This window comes from Taeniopygia guttata, chromosome 1 (assembly GCF_048771995.1).
Source record: "Taeniopygia guttata chromosome 1, bTaeGut7.mat, whole genome shotgun sequence".
NCBI classification, from domain to species: domain Eukaryota; kingdom Metazoa; phylum Chordata; class Aves; order Passeriformes; family Estrildidae; genus Taeniopygia; species Taeniopygia guttata.
This window is the reverse complement of record NC_133024.1, coordinates 85,938,945-85,961,589: the sequence shown is the minus strand read 5'-3', so window position 1 is coordinate 85,961,589 and position 22,645 is coordinate 85,938,945. Positions and strand designations below refer to the sequence as shown.

At 43.5% G+C, this 22,645-nt stretch overlaps 1 protein-coding gene across 6 annotated transcripts in view; it reads right to left on the bottom strand.

The window, feature by feature from the left end:
• The window catches only part of NPAS2 (neuronal PAS domain protein 2), a 108,655-nt gene that overhangs the window by 4,106 nt on the left and 81,904 nt on the right, over positions 1 to 22,645 (bottom strand). For 4 of the 6 annotated variants that reach the window (XM_072932671.1, XM_072932661.1, XM_072932668.1 and 1 more), the window contains 11 exons: positions 19,517 to 19,599; positions 18,510 to 18,616; positions 17,202 to 17,349; positions 16,533 to 16,614; positions 15,694 to 15,835; positions 14,870 to 14,976; positions 14,605 to 14,697; positions 8,544 to 8,690; positions 2,608 to 2,802; positions 1,143 to 1,309; positions 594 to 686 (listed from right to left, as the gene is read on the bottom strand). In XM_072932671.1, the coding sequence (XP_072788772.1) occupies positions 594 to 686; positions 1,143 to 1,309; positions 2,608 to 2,802; positions 8,544 to 8,690; positions 14,605 to 14,697; positions 14,870 to 14,976; positions 15,694 to 15,835; positions 16,533 to 16,614; positions 17,202 to 17,349; positions 18,510 to 18,616; positions 19,517 to 19,599 (1,364 nt within the window). The remainder of the gene's footprint in view (positions 1 to 593; positions 687 to 1,142; positions 1,310 to 2,607; positions 2,803 to 8,543; positions 8,691 to 14,604; positions 14,698 to 14,869; positions 14,977 to 15,693; positions 15,836 to 16,532; positions 16,615 to 17,201; positions 17,350 to 18,509; positions 18,617 to 19,516; positions 19,600 to 22,645) is intronic. The other 2 variants (XM_072932660.1, XM_072932664.1) reach the window with 2 other exon arrangements.

Below are 22,645 nucleotides of genomic sequence, written 5' to 3'. Positions count from 1 at the left end.
TCAAGATAATCTTAAACAACAATAATGATGTTTAAAAAAGGAAGTACGGAATACCTACATTCCTGAAATAGTATTAGAAGAGCTCTGTTTTGTAAAAGGTATTATTTTTAAAGGAATGATGTGCAAACAGTCGCTTATTATTTTATCAGTTCACAATTAAGTACAGTGACAAAAAACAGCTTTAAAAAAAGGTATATTTTGACCTGCGTGTTCTGCTTTCTTCATCTAAGTTTTGAGGAAACAAAACAACTGAGGTGAGGCTTTCTATTTTCACCAGTCATTTAACTGAGCCAGTGCTGACTTTCTCACATTTACCTTTGGTGGGTCAGAAGTCCTAGTGCTGAAGCAGGCAGCATGTGAGGGACAAGAATTCCCCTGGCCATGGCTTATTAAAATGCCACTGGCACTTCGTGTTTATCTCTGTCACTCTTCCTGATATGACCAGGCAGGGTAAGGCTGACCCTAATGCTGGAAGGCAGGCTCAGCACAGTAACACATTCCCAATATTTTGTCAACTACTTCATCATCTTACAAAAGAAGGCTACTTCCCCTCAAAAGCAACTTTGATGTTTTATCTTCGACAAGGCACGTACTTGGCCTGGGATCCTGCCATGCTGAGGTCTGAAGGGTGTCTTGCATTACAGGACCCAGGCATCATCGGCTGAATAGGCTGGCTAAGCAACAATCTGGCACATGAAGGGAAAAAAACAATAAAGACGTTGCTGGAAGAGTAGAACCATACAAATCTCACACTGCAAAGAGAAGCGGCATTTTCACAGGCATCAGGCTGAGTGTGAGGAGGTCTGCCCCAGCCGCTGGCTGTGACAGGCCCATCCTGGGCACTGCGAGGCGGAGGCTGGGGCAGCGCCCGCCCTCTGAGGTGATCTGGATGCCGAACGTACACCTCATAAATCACATTTTTCACCATTATTATCTGTTAAGGTGCTTGAATAATATTTTACAACTTTGGTTAAATTCACCTCGTGCTCTTCAAAGCCAGCAGCAAGGTTTCCGTTTTCATAACGTGACGGGGGAACAGACAGCTCCGCTCTGGGACAGCCCACGCGCGCACTGCCGCGGTCCCGAGAGCTGCTGCGCGCCGCGTTCCGCGGGCAGAGCGGGAGGCGCCGGCCCGGCCGTACCTGAGCTGCTGGTCGTGGCTGCAGCCCGCGGGCGCGGGGGTGCCGCCGCGGGACGGGCCGCCGGGGGGCGCCGCGGGGCCGCCGCTGCCCGCGGCGAAGGGCGCGGAGCGGGGCGGGGCGCGGCCGCCGCCCGGCGCCAGCTCCGCGCTCCGCGCCGCCTTCGGGCCCTGCAAGAGAAGCGGAGAGAGCGGAGACAGCCCGGCTGCGCCACCGGGCCCGCCTGCGCCACCCGGCTGCTGCCCCCACAGGCGGAACGACCGCCATACCCACCGCTGCCCCGCCAGCTCCTGCCGGCTGGCAAACCCAAACCCCCCCAGTTAAGGCAGGAGCGAAGATAAGCATGAGGAGCTGCCGCCAAGCCCCAGTGATAGGAAGAGATAAAAGAAAAAAAAAAAAAAGTGTGTTTTTTGTGTGTGTGTTTTTTGTGTTGTTTTGTGTTTTTTTTTTTTTTTTCCCCTCCCCAATTCCACAGAATCACAGAACAGGTCAGGTTGGAAGGGATCACAGTGGGACATCTGGTCAGGCCTCCCTCCTCTAGCAGGGTCATCCCAGAGCACGACACAGAATCGTGTCCAGACGGTTTTTGGGAATCTCCAGTGAAGGAGACTCCACACCCTCTCGGGGCAACCTGTTCTAGCGCATGGTCACTCACACAGTGACAGAGAAGTTCTTCCTTATATTCTGGTGGAACTTTCTGTGCATCAGTTTCTGCTCCTTGCCCTGTATTTGTTATATACTCTCTAATATAGTCATTATAACACAGGTACGAAGGAGGTGAAATGCTACAGCTGGGGGCTCTGAAGACAATAATGGAAATATGCTTGCCACACAATCAGGAAGCAGAAACAGGAGCTCAGTTTTCTGTGAAGGGAGGTACAACAGGTGGATGGAAGAGCAAACACTGGAAATGTTGAGAAACCAGCAGTATGAACAAAAAATACAGCACCAAACCTAATAGCTCTCACAGATCTCAGTTACTGCCCAGGCTGAACTTTATTTCGCTCTGCAGGAACCTGTTAACGTTCACAGCCTGAGGGTCTCAAATGAATCAGTGTATTCTGTGTGCCACCAGAGCAGACAGGCTTTGTTGCTTTAGTAGTGTCCGACTGGGCTCGGGAAGCAAGTATTCTAAGGGGTCTCACTATTTCAAGTTTCCAATGTGATTAGTCAGGCTTCTTTCAGGACCACCTGAAGACCATTAAGTCCCCGACACATTTTGCATGCCCCCCTGCACCAATGTCAAGCTGAAACAGCTGCTCAAGTAACCGTCCTGGCTGAGGTCTGAAAAAAAAGGTAAGGTAAATGCTGTAGGGAAACCCTTTTTATAGGCTGTCTGTATACAGAAGAATAAGAAAGGGAAGGCAAAGGCACAGTTACAGGACTGACATGATTTTACTAGATTGCTTAATAACAGCTCAATGTCTCCTTTCCATCTAAATGCTTCTCTGTTCAAAGAAATGATTACCTGGCTGGATATCACACTTGCTTCTCTGAGTGACTGCTGGTTCGTTGTTTGTGAAGATGTAATTTGCCCTTGAAGTTGAGAACTGGGGACAAGCTGCTGCTGAGAAAGAGTCCCTGACCTCTGCTGTAGCTGTTGTGGGTCCAGCTGCTGAGTATTGCTAAAGCTCAGGGACACTGTTGGCTGCTGTAAGATCATCTGGAAAATAAGAGGGGAGGATTTATTTACGTAGCACAGATGTTTTGAATAAAGAATGTGACAAAAGTAAATCCAAAGATATATTCTAAAATAAAGTTACCACATTTCTGGATTCATAACACATTTACTGTTACTTGGAAATCACCTATCATTCCTACATTAACAGCTCTACTGTCTCTAGTTTCTTGGTTTCTTGTTCGGCAAGTGCACCCATTACTTGTGAAATGTGTCTAGAAGATGCAAGTCCTCTCTCCATGGTGCAGGCACCTCTTAAGAGCAGTTCCCAGTACATTCACTGTGTTCTAGGGCATCCTGACCAAAGAGAAGAGAGTAACTCCATGTCTTTTCAGTCATTTTGTTTCTCCTTTCAATAAAATCCACCTGCCTTTCAGACAGAACAGTCTTTGAATTTGTCTCTAGAAATTCTACACTTTACAGCCAGCTGAGTTGTCAAATGTTTTTAATGAGGCCACAATCAGGCCAGAGCTCTCCAAGCTGAATGGCTGTGTCCTTATCGTTGACAGGATGTGTAAACAGACAGTTGCTGTCATTTATCTGATTTCCCATCAGGTAACTGTCACCTGGTGTTCTTCCTAACTGTGCCATGCATTTGACTTGTGCAAAAGAGCTAGCAGCTCCTCTCTTAGTGTTTCTGTAAATTATGTCCTCTCCACTTTTGCATTTCAAGATGAAGCTTTCTTCTTTAAAGGTTATAGGACTTGGGATTTTTTGCTTTTCTAGGGGCTATTTCTTTTATTACAGCTGTAAAGAGGGAAAAGTAATTTTCTAAAACCATGCATTATTAATGCCACAAGCTCTCTTTGCATATTTCAGACCTAGCCTTTCTGCCACCAAGGGCTGTATGGAGATACACAGCTGACGTAATTTTTGGACCTGATTCTGATTCCACACCACTGCTACATGTATGGAACTCCATTGATTTAAGTGGAGCTAGTTAAGTTTTAAATGAAATCAGAATTACAATTATTCCCTTCATTATTCATCCATCAGTCTCATGCCTAGCAGTACATCTGAGGTATGCCCAGTAATCAGTACACCTTTGTGCAGCTTATTGCTGTATTAACAATTCCCTAAACTATCATGTCCCCTCTAATTTTTCCTGGAAAAAAAACATATCTTTCTCCAAAGGCCCAGCATAATGTATTGCTTTTCTCTGCAATAGTATGGCTTGATCCATCATGGTTGAATGTATTTATCTAGCTTTAAAAACACAGCTAATTTAAATATTATAAATTTTTAATGCATTTCTGTGTGCCAAGATTTTACCCAGGAAAAAAGGTACAGACAAAGTTTATATTAATCAGCTGGGAGAGGGGGACAATTAAGGAAAAGGAACAGCTTGTTTCAGGTGCTGTAGGCTAACCACATCTCAGAGAAGTCTAGGAATAAATGGGTCAAGTGACAGGGTTGGGGTTGCTGCTTGCAGCAGGTCTGAAACTAGCTCTGAGTGTTTTCTTTTAAAAACACTGCTCACTGAGCTTGGAGCCATTGCATATCAGAAAGACAGATGGTCTTGCAACTTCTGCCAAGTAAATAGGTCTTATTATGAATAAATCAAAGACAAATATAATGAAAATTCATTTTCTTGGGTTTTTTTTTTTTTTTCCTGTACATAGAAGCTAAGTTTTGGACATTTTAGTATATGAACTCACTTGACTAGCCCTAGCACTGAGATGAGTTGCCACTAATATAAAATTTGATATAAAATTCAGAACAGGCAAAGCAAGTGGTGTATGTGAAAAAAGTGATGGGGAGGGGTATGAGGCTACTGGTACTAGACAGATCACTGCAAATTAAGACCTTTAGAAGGATTAGCTTAGTGTCCTCCTTGTATGTGGCACATAGCACTGGAGAAATACTCAGCTCACCCAATGCAAATTCAACATCTATCGAGGTGAATGTCATGTGGAGTGTTAACTTGCTACTTATTTAGTAGGGACCTCCCTATGTGCTTACCTCACTTCCAGATGAAGGAGTTTACCTCCCAAGAAAGCAGAGTAACCTACTTTTGCAATTACCAGAGTGTGCCACGGGGTAGGAGCGTGCAAAGTTAATGGTTGGCAGCTAACACACCATAAATTTAGAACCAAGTTTATCCCAGTAGGCCAATTTCATTTGTTCATTTGTTCATACTCTGAGAGTGCTCTGAGTGTTTCATACCTGGAGACCCTCTGCTGCCATTATACTGGCCAAAGCAGCATTGTTACCCTCTGGACATAAATGACCTGGAAGAAACAAGTTTAGAGCAGGAAGCAATGGTGACCATGTCCCTGCAGAACTGAAAACTCAAGATGCCTTATAAAAACAAGAGTTAACCTAACAGAGGATCAAAGCGTGGAATTTCCACCTGTTAGTTAAACCTAAAAGCTTAATTTGTACAAAACTTAATGGTGGTTTTTCAAATAATGTGCCTTTTTTCTTGTGATAGTCTTGTCTAAATTCCCCCAACACACTGAAATATAGCAGCTTTAAATAACAAGAAAAACCTTTTAATAAAAAATAAAATCTTTCCCTAAGTAGATAAATTAGCAGCCTCCTAACTGTATTGCTGCTAATGACATGTCTCGTTGGTGATTTTGTGGACTGTAAGGTCAGTGAAGCATCTTACAAACATTTTTTAATTGGCCAGATTGTTAACATACACAGCAAAGCAGCAAGGGAGAGGAGGGGCCCTCTGACACTGCTGCCCCCTCATTCCAAGATAGAAGGGCCCTACAGCTAATGGCTGAACCACACTGACAAGGCATCCTGAGGAAAACATCTCTCTGACTCTACCTGTCCTCTGGATAATAAGGGGATTATAGCTTTTGGGCTCATCATTACAGGCCTCAAGACTTTTTCTTTATGTAAAATATATAAAGATGAGAAGCACAGCACTGGGAAGCTGAGATTCATGACTTTGAAGAGAGCCTGCTTTGCAAATGATGGGTGGCTGTGGATGGTCTTGATAGTACTTCTTGCAAGCTGGTCAGGCTCAGCCTTTCTGCCTTCCTCTGCATCTGTGAATCATTAGCTAGACTGTTCAAACTGGAGCAGACACAGCATCCTTCAGACTTCTGAGGTTACTCTTTCTGCTCTTGTCCTTCGTTGTCAGGAAAAGCAGTAACAGAGATCTAATGGGGTTTTGAACACTTTTTTTCTGGGCCTGCAACCTTCCTGATAGTTTCATCTTTCTCTGCACAAGGCTCCTGCAAACAGTTTCTAATGCAGACTACTGTGCTCAACATCTGTCTGTCTGGGAAAGCATTTCTTGGTCGACTGCTGTACTCAGTTTTGAAGATCTCTGAAGGAAATGGAAATCAAGCTTAATTCTCCATGGAGCTACCTGTAGACTTCTACGTGGAAGAGAGTGAACCAGTAGGGATGATATGCTAATAAATCAGCTAATAAGGGAAAAGCAGCTAATAAGGGAAAAAGGGGGAACCCATCCCCCTTTTCAGGCAGCCTACATCACTCCCCCACACTTACAGCTCTATTACGCAGTGTATTAAAGACACCAGAAATGTGACTGATAGTAGCCAGTTTGTTACTATGCATTTTAGCTTTGATAGTAGACACAGATCAATGTCTGCAGACATCCAGCTCCCTGAATGATGAAATCTGTGCAGCAAAGCACGTGGCTGGATTTCTGATTTAACAGTTTTCTCCTCACTGCTTGTGAGTCACAAAAGAGCTGCATGCAAAAGTGTGCAGCTTTCTTTCAAATTGCCCCAAGCCAAGTAAGATAAAAATTATTCCTCATCTCAATCTATCCCTGCAACAGCACATTAATTTCTTCGCATGTATTTTAGTTTTTTACCTAGAGAAAGTGGGAGAAGAAAAAGGCCTTGGCCAGGAGTCAGTGTGACCACTTGCATCTCATCACCTTGTTTGATTGCTCTGAGGAGAGCAAAAAGCACACAAAATAAAGAGGATGTATTCTCCATCCAGCATTGCTGGATGATCCCCATTGTTATTGCCACTTAAGGCAAATATGCAGCCCCCTGCATTTCCAAGCTTTTTCTGTTCCCCCACCTCTCAGTACTGCATCTGCAGTAAGCTGGGAATTGGTAGGTACTGACAAAAGAGAACTTGTAATGGTCTGAAAATACTTGGTCCAACCGGGTGTAGTCTTCATGGGAGAGGGCATCACCCAGATGGTGTAACTCAGAGCTAAAAACTGGTAAAGGGGGGGGGGGGGGGGGCAATACAGAACAACCCACTGTTTGTTTACCCTCAGGCCTCTGCCTGAGCTCCCTCTGAATGTATTTGAGAATCTGTCCCACAGCCTTTGTGCTGTTAAATGCATCCTAATGCATATAGGAAACAGCTTTCTAAAAATAAAATCTGTTTCTTGCATATAAGAATGTGCTCTGAAATTCTATTTTTGCCTGAATGATGAAAAAAAAGAGGGTGTGTGATTATGGAAGACGTCACCAGGAGAGAGTAATGGTTGTCACCCAATTAAAAAGAGAGGAAGTGAGAATATCATGTCTCTTGATATTCATAATAACAATAATAGCTTTCAGACATATGACATGATTCTGAACTGAATACCTGCTAATTGCAGAGAGACCTTCTCTTCCCATTAATCAAAGTCAGCGCAGAACCAATAGAAGACACACACTGAAGCTAAACCTGTCTCCCTATGTGATTGTATGGCACCAGGAACAGGGAGTTCTGGGTTTGGAACCCACAGCTGCTGTGTTGTCTTACAGCAGTGCACATGCAGCAGTTTAGGTGGCAAAGTTTCTAGCTTGGCTTTGCTAATCCCTTAATTACCTAAACATACAATCCCAATTTGTTAATGTGTGAAACTGCATTTCACAGATGCTGAGGATGGGTGAGAGTCTATTTCTGTGTGGAAGTTGCAAGCAAAATTCTGATTGACTTCAGTAGGTCCCATCCTGTTTGTAAAATACTCTTGATATCTCTTTATTTCCTTGACAAAGCTTGTCTTCTAAAATAATCCTGTTAGTATAATACTCACAAAGTCCCCAGTGCCACATTACTAGCAAGGATCATTTAACCTGGCATTTATAGTTAAATTATGAGAAACAGAACAGTAATCACCCCACATTCAGAAAACTTCCATAAAACTGGATGATTTGTCCATTTGTTGTTAAAGGAAACCTGTGATCTACTAAACGGCACCTGCTATTATTTCTGAGGTTTGGTAGATGTAAGGGGTACAAAGCACATGCTGTACTACAGAATTCTACCTCTGTGTAGGAGGTGTCAAAGGCAGAAGCAGAGCAGGCTTAGTCAGCTTCACCCTAAAGGCTTAAGCCTGTCTGGTGAAGAACAAATTCAGATACCTCCAAGGTGTGAACAAATGAACATCAGCAGAATTTAGGGGGTTTTAATGTGATAAGGAAGTCTGAACTTCAGCATTCTTTCTACTACAGCTGCTCAGTCTGAATACGTGATATAATATATAATATATAAAATATATATAAAATATAAAGTAATATAAATTACTTTATATTTTATATAAAGTAATAAAATGCTATTGTAAATGACCCTAACTATTCTCCTCCTCCTAAGGATGAGGTATTCCCTCCTTCTCTTCTTCCAGAGAGCTCTTAAATCTTTCTTTACATAGTTTACTCAAGAAGCTTTTAGAGGGCAACATCCCTCTAAAATTCAGATGAGCTAGTTTCCACTTTTTAATTTGCCAAGCCTATCAGCAGTCACGTGAGAGAGGATGCTTGACTCTGCCCCTTCCAGTAGTAACTCACCTGTACGCTGGAGTCTTGGACCAGGCAGAGCTGCTCCTGTATCTTCTGGAGCTCTTCCTGCTGCCACCGGATGTTGGCCTGCAGGATCCGTGTCCGCTGCTCCAGCTGGTCCTTGATGGTCTGGAACATGCTGAATTGTGCTGAGAACTGGGGGGGAGGATATAGAAAAAGGGTGGGGGGGGGAAGTCAGTCATTATAATACAAACAGGCCTCAGTAGAATATAGTTCTGTAAGGAGTTACTGGTCTCTTGATTGTAAGGCACAGCTAAAAAATAAAAATGTATTTGTGATATAATAACATGTAGACAGAGACAGATCTTATCTATTTTCAGGGTTATACAAATATATTAAATATTTCCTCAGCTAGAATGATCTGCTTACAATTGACCATGTTCTGTTTTAAGGACTGGTTTTGGGAGTGTGCTACTTTAAAATATCAAGAGCATCTTAACTGGATGGCAAATGAGTGCATTATTTTCATTAGCTTGTACTTTGAAGCCCTTATTGTGTCATAACATTATAATCCAGATGTGCTTTACTAATGCTTTCCTTTTTCAGAACACCAATAGCAGTTCTGCAATGCTTTGTTCTGCTGATGACTTACTAAGGCATCACACAATAGACCACAATAAACATTTTCTAGATTTGTACAGCTGAGTAGTACTTAAATGACAAGAAATACTCATTAAGTTATTTTTATATGTGATATAAAATGAATAGCTCAACTCAGTGGAAGAAAGGCTGTTCAAAATAATAGTAAAAAATGGCTATCATTAATCAAGGTCAAGAAGCAGGTGCAACCTCCAATAGCAGAAATACTGGCACAAACTGAAATAATTCAAGAGCTGTGGAGAGGACTAACAGCAATAAATCCCTAGTATTTGGTGCTTTCAGGTATGATTCAAAGTTCACCGAAGTTAATTATTACTTTAATAGGCTTTGGAATAATTGCTTTTGATAAGCTCATATTCTGAAAGTAAAAACAGTCTTTGAAAAAAAGAACAAAACCCTTCAAAAAATCTTTTAAAGTTTTTATGTAATCAAGGCATCCAAGATCATCTTGAAAACATGCAGGGCTGTGAGTGTACAGGCAAAAAAAACCCCAAAACTGCTGTGGCTTGAAAATGCTGCCTTGTCCCTGTATTTGTTCCAGTGACTCTGTGCTAGTGGGTGAGCTGATGCTCGCTGTTGGAACCTTTCTCCTCCATGGTGCACTGGCTTACATTGTTTCTGGCTTTTTAGTAGGGAAAAAAAAAGATAGCAACACAGGAATTAAGGAGTGCTCTGGTGGTAGCAGCACTGTACACTTCCTTAGATGAAATTTTTGGCTACTTAGAGGAAGCTAAATGTGTCAGAACAGATTTGTATCAGCTAATACGTCACCTTAAACCAGTTGAGTATGTGAAAGTACCTTTACATTCCCTCTAGCAAAGCTGACATCTCCAGGCAGATGGCCTTTGGCAGAGAAAGAGTGAAAACTTCAGAAGGTTTATTTCCATTTATCAGGCGGAGGGTGGCTTTCCCACACAGCTGGGGAGGTCTCTGCACAGAGTGGCGGCCAGGTGGGGGTCAGTCCCACAGCCAACCCTGCCTTAGGGGCAGGGAGGGCTGCTCAGGTGGCACCTGCCGTTGCTGGTGACAGGAGCCCGCAGAGCCACTTTGCTGCCAGAGGCACCTGTGAACACTCGCAGCTCACACTGTGTGCCCAAGGAGGGAATGTGAGCCCTCGGCCCCGCTGTGACTCACAGTTCTTGTGCCTGCAAACAGCAGCACCATCATCTCGCCATCATCACCCACGACTCTCCCAGAGCAGGAAGATGGTGTCAAACCTCCCAAAAGTTTAAGTTTGTGTTACTTGGAATTGGTGTTACAGAACAGAAGCCAGAGCAGGGTCTCCTTTCTTTCTTTTTTGTCCATGTATAAAGAATTAACCTGAGAAATGGTTGAGCAGAGACCTCAGATGTTTGGGAATAAGAACAAGTGACTCAAAGGGGAATCTAGGGCTGCTTGTTGTAGCCCAGCCTTTTGGTTCTGAAGAGTCCCAGGTATCCTGATTTTAGGAGTGGAATGATGCTGTGATCAACAGATCATAGACGAGATGCAGCTAATTCCTGCTTTAACCTGGTCTGTACAGAGGGATCTTTTAAAAATACAATTATAATTAATTAATTAATTATCTAATTATCTAATCTAATACACTAATTATCTCTATATGAGCTCTTTTAGTGAGGACTGCTTTTAAGCTTTTGAAAGGATCCTTATTAGAAAAGGAATCAAAAACAGTTTTAGCAAAGAGCTTCATTTTAACTGCCCGGCTTGGTGATGGCACATTTTGATTAACATGCAAATTCCTTGATGACCCTTTGAGAAAATAACCTGCCTTTCTTCAACTGATCAATGTAAGGAATTTTAAACCAGGCAATTTCACAAGCACTTGATACTTCAAAAAGAAACAAAACCCATTTTCAGGCCTTAGTTTTAAATTTGAATTTGCTTTGTAAAGTTGCATACAAGAATATATTGCTGTTGATTTTAAATTATTATTATTTTTTTTGTGCAGGTTCTTATATTACCATATTCATCTTTATTGTCTTTTTGTTTTTTCTTTTTCACATGCTTTTTGTATTAATATACTTAACATCAACAATTAGCTGGTATACTGGAGTGAAAGCTGGTATGGATGAAGACAAGGAACTTTCTCTTTTGCTTTTTTCCTTTTCCCACTCTACCCCCCAAATTGTTGATAACTCTAACCATGACCCCGTGCTTACAGAGCTTCTATTGTTTTTGTACAATGAGACACTAACAGCAATTGACCTGCTCCAGAGAGTATTTATCTCAAGATCATTAACTGGTCTACTAATTAAGGGAGAAATCTCTAATTGTATAATAAATTAAAAGAGCTTAACTCAAAACATTCCACAGAAAATACTGCCCAGCTTTAACTCTGTCACTGGCATCAGATGAAGTTGCTCTTCATCTCACTTAGGTATTTACAAATGTCCACAGAATTCTTAGATAAGTGCATGTAATACACAGAAAAGTGTCATCTTCCTAGATACAGTCAAACACAGCAGACTAAACTTGTGAGATCTCTATAGTTGCACCAGTTAAATCAAGGTTTGTTAATGCAGACAAAAAAAAAAAAAACAAAACAAACAAACAAACAAAACCCAAACCAAAACAAACAAGCCAAATCCACAGCAGTAATTTTAGTCTGGTTTCTTAAAAAAAAAAAAAAAAAAAAAAAAAAAAAAAAAAAAAAAAGAAAAAAAAAAGAAAAAAAAAGTAAAATAAAGTGATGCATTTGGGATCATGTCAGCAGATGTTCTGGAGGGGGAGGCTCAATGCACAAGTGCTGGTGATGGTCCAGGTAGGCTCTACAGGCCAGAGAGAGGGACTGGCAATTCCATGCTATGATTTTTCTCTTCCACCATGCCCAAGGAGAGGTGTTTTTCTCCACTGAGTGCTACCCCAGGGTGCCAGGAACCTGCAGCCAAGGGAGGGGACCTATGGCCCCTGTGTCTGTCAGGATAGTTCCTCATTTCTAATGTGATGAACAAAAAGATGTATGTCCCAAGACAATCTGTTCCTACAAGTGTAATGACAATAGGTAGCTGGGTAAAAAAAAGAGACCCTATTTGTTTTGTAGCTCAGTTTCCTTTAAAACTTTATTTTCTGCCTATCTTACAACTTTTTTCAATCCTTCTGGCCCAAGAGATGAGCCATGTTTCTTGGTGGAGACATTCAACAGAGTTGTGAGAGTGTCAAAAATATCATATTGCTGTAACTTCATGAAAGCTTTAGCTGAGCAAAGGAGAGAAGGATCCACTTATCCCTTCCTCCTGTGGGAAAGGCTGGCTCCATGCACCAGCCCTGCAAGGCACAGCCCCTGGGAAACTGGATTTCATTAGTTTTGCAGCTCACTGAACGACTTGTTCTTTCTTTCTGTCATCTGAATAACACCTGCTCAATCCCAAACGAATTATTAGTGTTAATTATTATTCAGCCATCAACATCCGCTGTGTTGCAGGGGATTTTAATTTATGACAATGAGGAAGGCAAACAAACAAATATTCTAATTGGGAGCACTTGGTTTAAAGTAAACCATTTACATTCAGGTGACATCTAGGGTGACACTGTGCTGTCTGTTCATTCACACAAGCAAGGCATAAGCTAAAATCGCATTTCAGTGGAGACAGAACCATCACAGCCTTTGCTGGAAATAAAACTACTCAAAGTTCAGGCAGATGGTGCCCAAGGCAGCAGCTAGCTGCTCACTGCAGACACAGTTGTGGCCACTTCTAATATTTTCCCTGTAGCCAAATGTTAGCCACAAGGATACCCAGGGCCTTCCAGTTCCTGCCATCAGTCACCTTCAGCTAAGGACAAGTGGCAGAAAGGCAGCAGGGAGAAAACTGTGCAGCTCCTCCTTGTGAGCTGGGAGCAGGGCACCTGGCCACACTATTTCTACAAGCAATGGGCTTGTGTTTTGCCACTAAACTGCTGGGAAATGGTCAGCTAGGAAGCCAAGGAAGTGTACCTGGTGGGATGCACATGTACCTGATTTTGTCCCTCACTTACCTAGTGCTGCAGGCACCTTTGTCTTTTGAATAATTAATTATGTTGCTGCAGGCTGATGTTAATTATTTTAAAGTGCGTAGTATCATAATATTCATAGCAGTTTATGAAAATCACACAAGTGTGTGGAGACTTGGTACTGTCTACAGGAGTTTTGCTATGGAGTGTGACCATCAGTACCCTGAGATGCAATGTTGTGGTCCATGTCCAGCTCCATCATGAGCTTCGCCAGGAGCACTGCTGTGACTGCTGCCAGAGAGCTGCCTGTGTAGACAGAATTGAGTCAGCCTTCTGCCTTTCACCAAGATTTAGGTGGCCCAAAGAGGCTTAATCAGTGACTGGATAGCACTCTAATTCGTCAGAAAAAAAATGGAGCTGCTGTGTCAGTAAGAGCCTTTTACTAGGCAGGGACAAGGCAGCAGGGCTCTTGGTAAACAACTGGAAAGCTTCTCTTCACAAAGAGCTTTGATGGAGAAGAAAGGGAGGTAGAAAAAAGTCAAACAAAACACATGGAGACTTATAATACATAAACTAATTGATGTTTGAAAATGCATTAATGAATAACAGAGAGAAGTATCTGTAAAAGAAAATGAATGCTCAGAGCAGATAATTGATATGCTGTTTATTCGCTGCATGCTAGCGTGGAGTCATGAAGAGAATATTAAACATGGAAGATAAATGAGAATTTGTTATTTTAAAGCCAGAATCCTCAGGACTTTATATGCTTTATGTGCTACACAAATAAACTCTAGGATCTTGCGAATAAGTGTATGATATCAATGGTGGAAGCAGTCTAGGTTCAGCAATACTCTGTCATTCCTAAAATCAGAGGATGATGGGGTGCATCATCACAGCAGGACAACAGGAGAAAAAAAATGTGCTGGGAACATGGTACTCAAATCTGCTTCTTCAAAATCCACTGCAAATGTACCTGAGGTGATGTTTTGGGCCATCATGAACTTTTGAGATACGGGTTTTTTTGAGATACGGGATTGGAGGAATCTGAAATTTGTCTTCAGTGGCATCCTCCCCATTGCTGGCACACCACAAAATGGATGTTATTGAATTTGCATGTCCCTTAATGCTGGTTAGTTCTGCATCAGCACAGCCAAACAGGTGTTTTTAGCAGGACTGGGTGTCTCAGTTTTTGGTTTTAATTCTCATTGTGAATTTGATCTTGAAGGGACCTGGTTCCATAAAAGTGAAGTTGAAAAGTCTTTTTCTATCTGTTTTTTGTCTCCTCATGAAACAGATGTGTGCACACCTGAACGTACACACCCGGGCTTCTGAACACCTGCATGAGGTTATATGTTTAAACATACAAGTGTACAATTCAGATTACTTTCCCACAATATTTTAAGTGTCTGGGAGTTTGGATTTGGGGATTTTAGTTACTAGAGAGGTAACTTAAAAGCCCCAAAATGAGAAAGTATCAGGAGATAAGCAAGTGATCGATTCCACTTCCAAATCCCCAACTAACCTGTGCCAGAGGTGCAGGCTGATTTTGCAGAGTTGCTTGAGGCAGCAACTGCTGTGGGAGAAGCTCACATGGAAGCTGAGAAGGCAAAGAAACCTAGGTTAAAAACAAAACAAACCAAAACTTTATTTATAAGTTTGGCTCCTTTAAATTTTAGGTTTCTTCTAATGCTGTGGCTTCCGTGTAAGTTTTTTTTAATTGCTAAGCTGCGTATGTGGCACATGCTGTTACACCCTCTGCCTATTGCCATGATTCCTTGTGAAGTTACCTGAAGAGCAGTAGGTTGGCTGAGTCTATGCACAGATAAATCCTGCTGTGTGCTCGGTGTTCTTGGCAAGGCAGTGTTAGACTCCGTAATCAGCTTTGTTGGTGTAGCTGCAAGAAAAGTACCAGTAGATTTTACCTGCTGGAAATCAACCCTGCTTGAAGTGGGTAATGCAACAAGACCTGTGTAGAAATTGTAATGGCCTGGCTAAATTCTAGTGGGAGTCAGGGCTGTTCTTGTTGACTTCAATGGCAATAAAATTAAACTCTTAAGGAGGGTCTGGGCAAAGATAAAAGTAAATGAGACAGATTATGATTCTATGCTCCAATGAGCAGTGCAAAAGGACCCATGAACTGTTCTAAAACAGCTGGAACTTCCTTTTTATGGGCTGAATAACTGTAAATTTAGGTTAGCTCATTGGCTTTCCTTCCACACCAGGAAGCAGAAAGCGTATACCCAAGTCAACACTGGAGTATCCTAAATCTTAGCCAGAAGAGAGTCACCCACAGGCTGTTACTACTCATGTAAGTCTAGAGAAGTCTCATATTGCTCACACTGGTGCCCTCAAATCTTAAAGACAAAATCCTCATTTTTGTAACAGATTGAAACAATACATTTCACATCTAATCCCACTGCTCATCTTCCAGCATTTAGGTGGTTGTGCCAGGAACTTCCCTCCTGTACATTACCATTTCAGCATTTGCGCTTCTTTGTCAGTGCATATCATCAATACCTCATAATTTACTGTTAAATTACAGCTACGGTATATAAGCACACATTCTTTAGCTAAATTAAAAATAATTCCATAACTCAGGAATGCCACTCACATGCTGGATCTGACTTGGGTGTGTGGGAAGATTTTGGTGAGCTCCTGGATGATACTGAGGGGGTCCGACTAGCACTGAGGACTGAGGCACCAATATCAAGTGCATTAAAGTGCTGTTCAGGATCCAAGTTGGTGCCACTTTCCTAAAACAAACCAGGAAAAGAGAACAGCTACTGCATCTGTCAGAGGAAAAGCATTTTAAAATTTAGTAATGGTTGCACACCAGTTCTTTGGCAGACCTAAAATGACTTGAGCAGAACTAATCTCAGGTAGGCTAGCAGAAGACCAGGACAAAGGCATCAATGCCCCTTCCAAACAGCATCAAATGAATGCATTTTACAAACAACTATCACTGAGCTATAAATAAATAGCAAGCTACTGCCATAGCAATTTTGTGCCTTCAGATGTTTTTCTGAATCTTTCTTTTGTGTTCACTTGGATGTGACAGCAACTGCAACCTCTGTGAGACACTAGGCCATGCACTGAAGATAAGCATTGCTATCTTTCCTCAAGATATCACTGAGATGCAGCCAAGAGGGCTGATTGACAGAACTTGTCCCAGTGAATCTTTAAACTGTGGTACCTTGCCAAGGAAATGTGAGATATCTCACACTGCCACTGCCCCTGCCCATGTTCCAATTCATTTGTGGCTGCTACTGATCTCCAGGTTTATCTTTTCATAAACTCACCTGATTCATGTAAAAATAATTCAAGTGAGCAATGAAGTTGAGATAATCCACCAATATTGGAGAAAGACAATGCTGGAGTCTTCAGTGATGTTAACATAGAACAAGTTGTGATGACTACATAAATTCATGAAAAAAGCTTTTCTCATTGTACCTTCAGTGCTGAGGACACCACCTCTGAGGACACTTCTTCCAAGCCCATCTCCTGTCTCCTCTCCACCCGAACATCTGCATAACTGAATGGCAAACATAATTCTATGTATCAACATCAAACTGCTGTATTTCTTAAAATGTGCTTTAAAAGAGTGGAGGAACAAATTACTGTACATTTTACAGGTTGAATGAACAGCTGAAAAGTGACAAGTCAAATGCTACTGAATAACATTTGAGAGTGTTTTAATTTTCAGGTTTTACTCTGTTCCTATCTTCTTGAAGTCAAGGTGCATATTAAAGAACTATATAAAAAGGTCAAGTTTACATCCTACTTTATGACTTCACTGGAAAGCTTCTACACATCTCTTCAAAACCAGCGTAAGGATTAGAGAAAGAGAATATTTAAGGGATCTGTCTATTCTCTAATTTTGCACAAAATGGAAAAATGCCATAGTTCATCTGCCCCTAAACTAAAAAAAAAAAAATTAAGCTTAACATAAACTAAGGTTCAGTCTGATGATTTTTCTGTATTTTTCCTTCAGAAAGTTAAGGCTAAATTTTTTTGTCATGTAAATGATGTTATATTTTTAAAAGAAAATGCTGACAGATATGAGGATGTTCCTATCTCACTGTCCTTTATGTCCCGGCCGGCTGATAGGATTTTCCATACCTTACCACCATGTGAGTGCACACAATGAACTCTGGCTTGGAGTTCCACTGGTGGTAGGTGATGTAGTAATGGGTCTGGAGCCAGATCCACTGCTGTCCTTTGGTCAGAAACCGATAGCAGCATGACTTCCCCTTGCCGAACTGCATCACTGCCAGCAGAAAATACACACAGCTTATAGCACAATTTCCCACGTGAAAATGACATGAAATGTGAAAAAAAAAAAAGTGACTAAAATATCTGTCATACGTAGACAGGAGTATAAGCACCAATTTTGAGTAAGTGCTCCTCTCAGGCTTCTGACAGAACAAAAATCATAATGATTAGTAGGAATCTTCTTTTGACATTTTGGATGGTACATTCCTACACAGTACAATTAACCTTAAGTTTGGACACTAATGAATTAGTGTCCGCTACAATTTAAACATAGATCTTATCCTGCTTTATGTGCTGATCACATACTACTTAATTAGACACCTGGGATTATTTTCTAAGAGTGATCATCTTAAGTTCTAGAGCAGAAAAGTACGGGATAAAAATGCTTGAAAATATGAGTATTGTGTGCAGATGGAATTAGAGTGAAGTAAGCATAACAGATAACACTGTGCAAAGACAAAAATAATTTGAAAGAAAATTCCCAGACTGACAAGAATTCAAACTACAGTAAACCAGGGTGTACTGAAGGTTTTGAAGATCCACCAACCAAATTAATCTCTGCTTTTCCCCCCATGCGATTTCAAGGGGTCCCCAAATATCCACATATTTAGCCTTTCTATATTTCAATGTCAACATATAAAAACGAATGTTGACAGGATACTTTCAAGACAGACAGAGCTGGTAATCTGAGACGTTACAGCCAGTTCTGTAAGCAAATATTTGAAAAGCATTGCCTTATTTTCTTTACTTAGTAAAAGAGTTTTTCAATTAAATCCTAATAGACCGTATTTAAAGTATCACAGCTAATCCTAAATACACAGTGAACAACATTAGGGGACATAATCCACAAGAATTGCTTGAACTATTCCTGCATATTCTTTACTAATAGAACAGGGGTCAAATCTGGCGTATTTTATCCATTCAGTGAGTCTCACTGGCTACTTTTGGGGATATAGAAGGGAAGATTGTATTTTTCAGAGCTTGGTAAGTCTGTCCCAGATGCCAATCAGCTACAGTACCTGCAGTCTGCCACAGCTCTGTAAGACATACAGGCTGAGGCAAGAGTCAAACCTCCCCTTCCAAACAACTTTTCACTGAAAAGAGGTGTCCCAGTGTCCAGTGACTTCCCAGGAAGCTGGGCCATGTGATACTTACAGTGTTCATGGCACCTTGCTAGCAGCTCTAGGTCATCTATGTGGTAATAGTCGTAGCCAGAAGTACCCAGCACTTCGAAAGGCAAGTATCCGATAATCGGCGGTGCTCTGCGGTTGGGCACAACACGAGTCCATAAAACACAGAGCAAGCAGTTCTGCATGTTGATGCAGAGATGCAAATAGCCCAGATCTACTTCACTTATCAGTGTATAGTTGTTCACCTTAGGGGGCTGGATCCTCACTTTCCCCCACCTTGAGCATGGGATAACCAGCTGGGCAGGCACCATCCCACCAGGACAAGACTATGACAACACCCCTTCTTCAGGGAAAACATGATTGTGGAAAGCAGTCCAGCTTCTCAGGGACCTTTACACAGGAATCTGCTGTGAGGGAGTCGTTCCTTAGCTGCTGCTTGGTCAGGGGCTCTGTGATGGCTCTTACAGCCCTTACACAGGGGAAAATGTGTGGGGAGGTGTTTGGAAGCCATCATCTGCTGGGACTGGGGGGATAAGAGAGGAAATCATCTGTGCTGCTTTCCTCTGGGTGCCTGGAGAGCTCATCTGTGGCATGCTGAGGCACTTGCTTTGTACCTTTGCCAGCACAGATGCCTCAGGCCAGCATAGACTTTCCCTCCATAACTCAGTGGGAATTGCACACACGCAATCAATGACTGGATTTGGAAGGAAGGATTTCTGCAGCTGTATAATAATTAGCTCATTTTGCCATGTGACAGACTTTGGTCTGCTGATAATTTTAAAGGAAGGAAGAACAGGCTAATCACAAATTCAGCTGAAGAAACAGAGTCCTTTTGTTTAAAAAAAACCATTAAAAATAAAAGCAAAAGTAAATGCAAAATAGTAAACATCAGCTTTTGTAGGAATTTCGTTGGCAGCCCTCCTGTTCATGAGATTCAGATGTGAAATGGAATACTACTTGAGAGAACTGTACTTGTGAAATAGTAGTAGAAAAGCACAAAACACAACCAGCAGTGCATTTCATGTCACCAACCTGTGATCCAGGAATAAAAATTTCCACTCCAGACTGTGTCTTGATGTGAATTCCTCTAGAGGTTCTTCTACGATGCACATTTCCTGTCCAGTGGAGAAAACTGACTTACTGAGAGTTGGAGCTTCACCCTCTGATTCATCTAGCTTTTGTTAGCTATAAATACATGATGCATAAGAGGAGAAAACAGAGGATTCACCCATTTTCTGGCCATTCCAGAGAGCAAACTATTGTATTTATCAATGCCAACATTTTTTGTAGGAGATAGGGAGAAGAACTTGTAATGCACACATACTTAAGAGCTGAGACTGTGCCTCAGGGTGCCAAAACTTTTTTGGCTTTGAAGCAGTGCCTGGGGTGTGATGGCCGTGGGCTTTCCCAGCATCCAGCCTGTGCCTGATCCCACGAGGGCTTGCCACATCTTGCTTCACTCCTGTGTTACTAAAGATACCCACCACCCTTGGTCCTTTTGGATGTCTGCCCACCAAGCTCTCTGAGAAAGGGGGACGCTGTCCTTTTTCCACATTAGCTGCAGAGGAGTAAATGCCTTTTCAGGCAGCCAGCCTGCATGGGACCTGTCCAGTGGGTAAAAGGGGTCAGTGTTGCCTTGCACTGCATTGCCACAGCAAACAAGCTGGCCCTTAAGATTCACAGCAGCCCCTCGGTGCTCACAAGAATGATGATTAATAAGTGAGTTATGGGAGGCAGGGCACAGGGCTGACTGTGATGCAGGACAGCCTTGCCCCAGAGAGAAGAGGATCAGGAGGCAGTCAGTGGTGGTCACTTGCTGGGTGGAGGTGGGATGCAGAGTGAAGGATGGCAGCACAGACCACACCTGTGCATGGGCTGGGGCTGGCTGGATGCCCCTTGGCCACCTTGCTGTCCACTCCAAGCTCTCCTCTGCCAACCTCTCCTCTCCCACTGGATGCTTTGCAGGGGCAACTGCAGCTTCACAAGCTGCCTAGAGGCTCCTGGCCTGGGACTTCCCAGCATCAGCATTCTGGATTTGTGGCAGGGTTCCTGTGTCCTTCACGTCTCTCCTGCAGGAGGGTCTCCATCCTCACTGGTAAAGGCATCCTGCCCACTGGCCCCCAGTGCTTCTATTCCCCTGCTCCCTGATGCCACATCCCTCCGTGCTGTGAGCTCAGTGCTGCTGTCCCTCAGGCAGAGGAGACCACTGATGTTTTAAACCCTGTTGGGACCATCTTGGGAACAAGCTGAGGTGTGCTGCCATCAAGCAATTCTTTGATACATATCAATGCTGACAAAGTTGTTTGAAATCACTAGCTGTGCAGAGGCTAAACACCTTAAATTCATAAACACCTTAAATTCCTCTCTCACCCTCTCTCCAGTTTAGGCCAAAATACATGCTGATGCCAAGATCATGCACTAAAGTTCAAGGTGCAAGCAACCAAGCTGTTGATTCTGTCTACCTTAGCTGGTCAGATAAACACTTTACATTTATTTTATAGTAGAATATAGTAGAAAGCAAAGAGTGGGAGTTAGGTGAGTCACCCAGGTGAACTGAAAAGATGTGTGTTCAGTGTGGGATTTGTAACTTTCTCTTCTTCCCCCCCCATTCCCCCTCCCCCCTTCCCGCACATTCCCCCTTTGTCCTGTGACCCAGCCCGCCCCTCCCCACGTGGTCCTTTGTCCCGATGCTGCATTCCCTTGTCCTTCCCCCTCCCCACACCGTCTGTCCCTGGCCCCTCCCCGCCTTTCCCATCGCCGCTCCTGCCTCCCCGCGGTCTCCGGAGTTTCCCTGCCCCTGTCCCCTGCCTGTCCCTATTCGCTGCAGCTCAGGTTCCCCCCTCACCCCGGCACGGGGTATAACCGAGCCCCGCTCGGTGCCCCGGTGTCTTGGGAACACGGTCCCACAATAAACACGTGTTTGCACCTGAGCCCCGTGTCGCCATTTCATCTGTTCCTGTGCTAGAACTGAGCCTCGCAGAGCCTAAGGGGGAAAAGCGGCCGCCGCCTCTCCCCTGCTCCCGCCGTGCTCCCGCAGGCGCCCGCCTGGAGCCGGTCTCGCACGGCAACAAATGGTAGCAGAGGATGATTATTTCCATTGATTTGTGAAAGTGGGGAGAGAGAAAGGAACTCTGCTGCCGTAAGAGCTCTGCAGACGCTAAGAAGAGTTGACGCGCCGGGCGGAAAACAAACCCGAAGCTCCGGGACCCTCTTCTGTCCTTATCAGCGTGCTCTCTATCCCACCCGGGAGCAGCCGTGCTGCGGGGGCAGCCGGACTGCAGGGGCCGGGAGCCAGGTAGACTTACCCGAGGACAAAGAGGACAGTTTGGCAGTGGCTTGATGGACTGAGCTCGAAAAGTGGCCTGCCAGGGGACGGCATTTGAATGGGGACAAGAAGCTGACAGTGGCCAAACCCAGAGTTTCAGGGACGAGCTCTGGTTAACGGGAACACCCAGGCTTCTGGGAGAGCCAAACCGCGAAAGAATATGTCCTCAGTTCAGCGCAATTTTCCACACCAAGGAGAGAGATAAAGATTTCACCGCCTGAGCCTGGAGGGTAAGTTGGGTCAGAGCAGGGTGGGACTCTGGCAGGCAGCTGAGCTACCTTTTTTTCTTTTGAGTTTTAACCACCGTCCACATCCAGACAGGGACTGTAGGCTTGCATGTCCCTGGCGGCCGGGAGGCTTTTTCTTTTCTGAGGAGGACGCAACCTCGCTCGGTCTTTTCTGGGGTAACTCATACTGGAAAGCTCCTTCTCTTTCTCGGAAAGCTGCCTTTTCTACCCTCTCCTCCCTATTCTGGGCTATGGGGGCAGGGCGGGTTGAAAGGACACCAATGGGACAGAATTGTAAACAGCAACACGTCAGCTATGGGAGAATTGTTAACATCCTAAGAGAGGCCCTTCACATCCATGCATTTTGTCAGCTTCCAGCTGCATCAGGCTCCTCTCCTGTAGATTTCCCCCTCGGCTTCTGCGAAGCTGCCCATCCCCTTTTCCCCATGGACTTTCCTAAACCCTCTCCCTTGGGGATGGCAGCGGCCGAGCTGCCCCAAGCGCCCTGCAGGACACAGTTATCCTTCCTTGGGGATAGCATTGGCTGTGCCTCCCCGGGCGAGATGCAGTGCACGTGGCACCTCCTCCCAAGATGGTGCTGGCCATGCT